Below are 2879 nucleotides of genomic sequence, written 5' to 3' on the forward strand. Positions count from 1 at the left end.
AAGAGTACCACGGTAATATGCACACCCCTGCAGTTTGATTGATTAGGTTGAGCATATCATGGTTGCGGTACACTTGTAGCGGATTCTCATACTGTCGCATCTCCATAAAGTCTACTTTGCGTTCAAAATCTTGTGTCTCTAGCGGCACCGAAGGGCTTAATTTCATGCAAGCCAATACATTTCTGTATGCGTTATCCTCCAGATCTTGTTCGTGTGTGCGTACAATAAAAGTGGTGGCATCCTGAAACGACATGGACTGCAATTTTGTTCGTTCTCCACCATAAAGTCCAAGAGCGCCTTGGGTGCTTCTTCTTTCTGTAGTGATCTATGTAGGCCCATCTGTATAAGAATCGGGTCTATTTTGTGAAATTTTGCATTCTTATGACAATCCAAGATAAATGCATGCAGCTGTATCTTCTGCGGATTATTAAAATAATAGCTGCCCTGTGGATTAGGTGGCCATTCCTTGGGTGTCGACCGTTATTGAGCAAGTTTACAATGTCTCGTTGAATGTGCGAATTAAACCCTGCAACGAACGAGCTTCTTCGGTGCGCCCCTCATCTTCTGCTTGCATCATTCGTTGGGTGAGTAGGAATACTTGCGTTTTCATCTCTACTGCAGTAAAATCAGGAATGCACGCCTCAGTAGGCGGTGATGTCTTACATCGTTTCACGTCTTGTGGGTCTTCTAGGTAGCGATCGTGGTGAACAGGAAAGTGCTTACGGTATGCAAGCGTATCGATAGGTACATTTGCATTATCTTGGCAGTTCTCCTTTTTTCTTCTGGAGATCGCGGACGACGATGTTGTTGTGATTTGTCCCGGAATGAATTTGCTGCCGCTTGACCGTGAGTAGGCTGTTGGCGTGGAGATTTCATCACTCTGCGAAATGCCTCAAAAGACCGCTTCGCCGATGATGACAAATTATGAGGGGTAGCCATGTCCATGTGTAAGTCCGCTGGGTCCAATTTGTATTTACCAGGTGATTTCACCAAAGTTGTTGATTCCTGATACCGATCCGGACCATCAGCCGGCATCTCATCAGCAACCGCTCTATGCGCGTAACATGGTCGTTCTCGTAAGGAGCCACTTGGGGTACGGGCTTCGTGCGGCCACTCCTGCGTTTCACCGGGCTAATTTGCTTCATGTCGATAGCCTCGCTGCCAGGTGACTAGTCGGTTGGTGTCGACTCTGCCTGTGTTGGATATTGAGGGGCCTAATGTTGTTGCACTGTTGGTTTGGCCTCAGTCTCAGAAAAAAGGTCATTCACTGTCGCCTGGGTCGTGTCCTGAGGCATCGACGTGTCAATATCTGCCAGTGACAATTGACAGAATTGGTGGAGTTGCTCTTCAATGAGGCGACCTTTTTTTCTTTGCATCCTTCACTTTGGTGGGTGGCTGTTCCTTTTGTTAAGAGGTCCGGTTTTGTAACTGTGTGTTGTTGTCTCGTATCGATAGTGGTTGTCGTTGTGTGGTAGCAGATTGTGTATGGGAAAAGGTTTGTGTGTTAAGTGCGTCCGAGAAACATTTTCGGATTGTGATGAACCGTTGTTGGCTGTTTGCTGTGATGAACTTTTCTTGACAGCATCGGTTCTGTCCAGCATCTGTCGATCCATGCGTTGAGATAAAGTCGATGGGTTTTCAATAAGTCACTCATACAAAGGAATGAACACATCCAAGGTACCTGCCACTGTTGAGGCTGAAGAATGGTAAAGGAAAAACAATAACTCATATAAATTTGTGATCACGAACACCAGTAGGCACCTGCCACTGTTGAGGCTGCAGAATGGTAAAGGAAAAACAAAAACTCATATAAATTTGTGATTAGTTAATATTTAAATGGACCACATCAACTATAACTCGTGGAATAACTCAGAACACATCATTGTATTTACCAGGCTCATACATAATTCAGTGTCTAAATCTCACGTCCCCAGTTTGTCTGCATAGTCATCGTCCACACTAAGGCTGCGCAATGTACACATTTCCCGCCAACAGCAGTAAGACACTCACAGTAATACTCGGCAATGTCGTATTCATCATTTTCTTCCATCTTCAACCTAGCATACGCTTTGCATGAATCAGTTTTCATTGATCGAGGCATATGGGCTGTGACACACATTTGTCTGTCCATCTTTTGTGCCAATATTCGTATCTTCATCCACTTGAAAACGAAAATTTTAATCACATCATTCATTCTGGCTCAGTTGAAACACCCTGAAAATCTGTCAGGATACTACCAGCATCATGTTTAACCGATATACGGGCAGCAGTACGGTTTTGCCCTTTTTGATATGTAGCAGAACCAAAATAATCCCTCATAAAGTCGACAGATATTACTGGTAATAAATTCCAATCTACACTATTTACAGGTGAGTATACGCACTTGAAGATAGGTGGTAGCGAACTGGGGTCATACACATCTAGCGCTTTATGTGGACATGTGAACGGATTGTATTCCCCGCCAGAATAAACCCTAAAACCCCATTCGACATCAATGGTTGGTATACCAGAAAGTGAGATGCAATCTTTTTCACAATCAGCGGATACCCACGCGTGTGTATAACTATAAAGAGCCTGCGTGAATGATGACCTGCAATTATTGTACACACTCTTACCTAATACATCTTCTAGTGCATCCAGTATGTACTTGTGTGAGATACTAGTAGGTGAATCTATTTTCTTCTTAAGATTTGTCATCAAATTTTGCTATTCGTTTTCCACCTACCCCTGTAAGTGCTTCGCCTGTTTGACGTAGTTGCCTAGTATGATCACATCCCGATAGTAACACATACGCCAAAACTGCACCTTCAGTAATGCTCTACTTAGTCATAAAAGCCTTTCGATCATCATGTGTATATAGGCACACATTGAATTTCGTA

At 43.7% G+C, this 2879-nt stretch overlaps 1 protein-coding gene across 1 annotated transcript; it reads right to left on the reverse strand.

Annotated features, from left to right (window-relative positions):
* Nucleotides 1-493: 493 nt before the first annotated feature.
* SARC_05791 (hypothetical protein) lies at nt 494-1145 on the reverse strand (the record flags this gene model as incomplete). The annotated part of the gene is made up of 2 exons (XM_014300328.1): nt 494-687; nt 1013-1145. The coding sequence occupies 2 exons, from the start codon at nt 1143-1145 to the stop codon at nt 494-496; spliced, it is 327 nt and encodes a 108-aa protein (XP_014155803.1).
* Nucleotides 1146-2879: the final 1734 nt, after the last annotated feature.

Source organism: Sphaeroforma arctica, assembly GCF_001186125.1.
Source record: "Sphaeroforma arctica JP610 unplaced genomic scaffold supercont1.385, whole genome shotgun sequence".
NCBI classification, from domain to species: Eukaryota; class Ichthyosporea; order Ichthyophonida; genus Sphaeroforma; species Sphaeroforma arctica.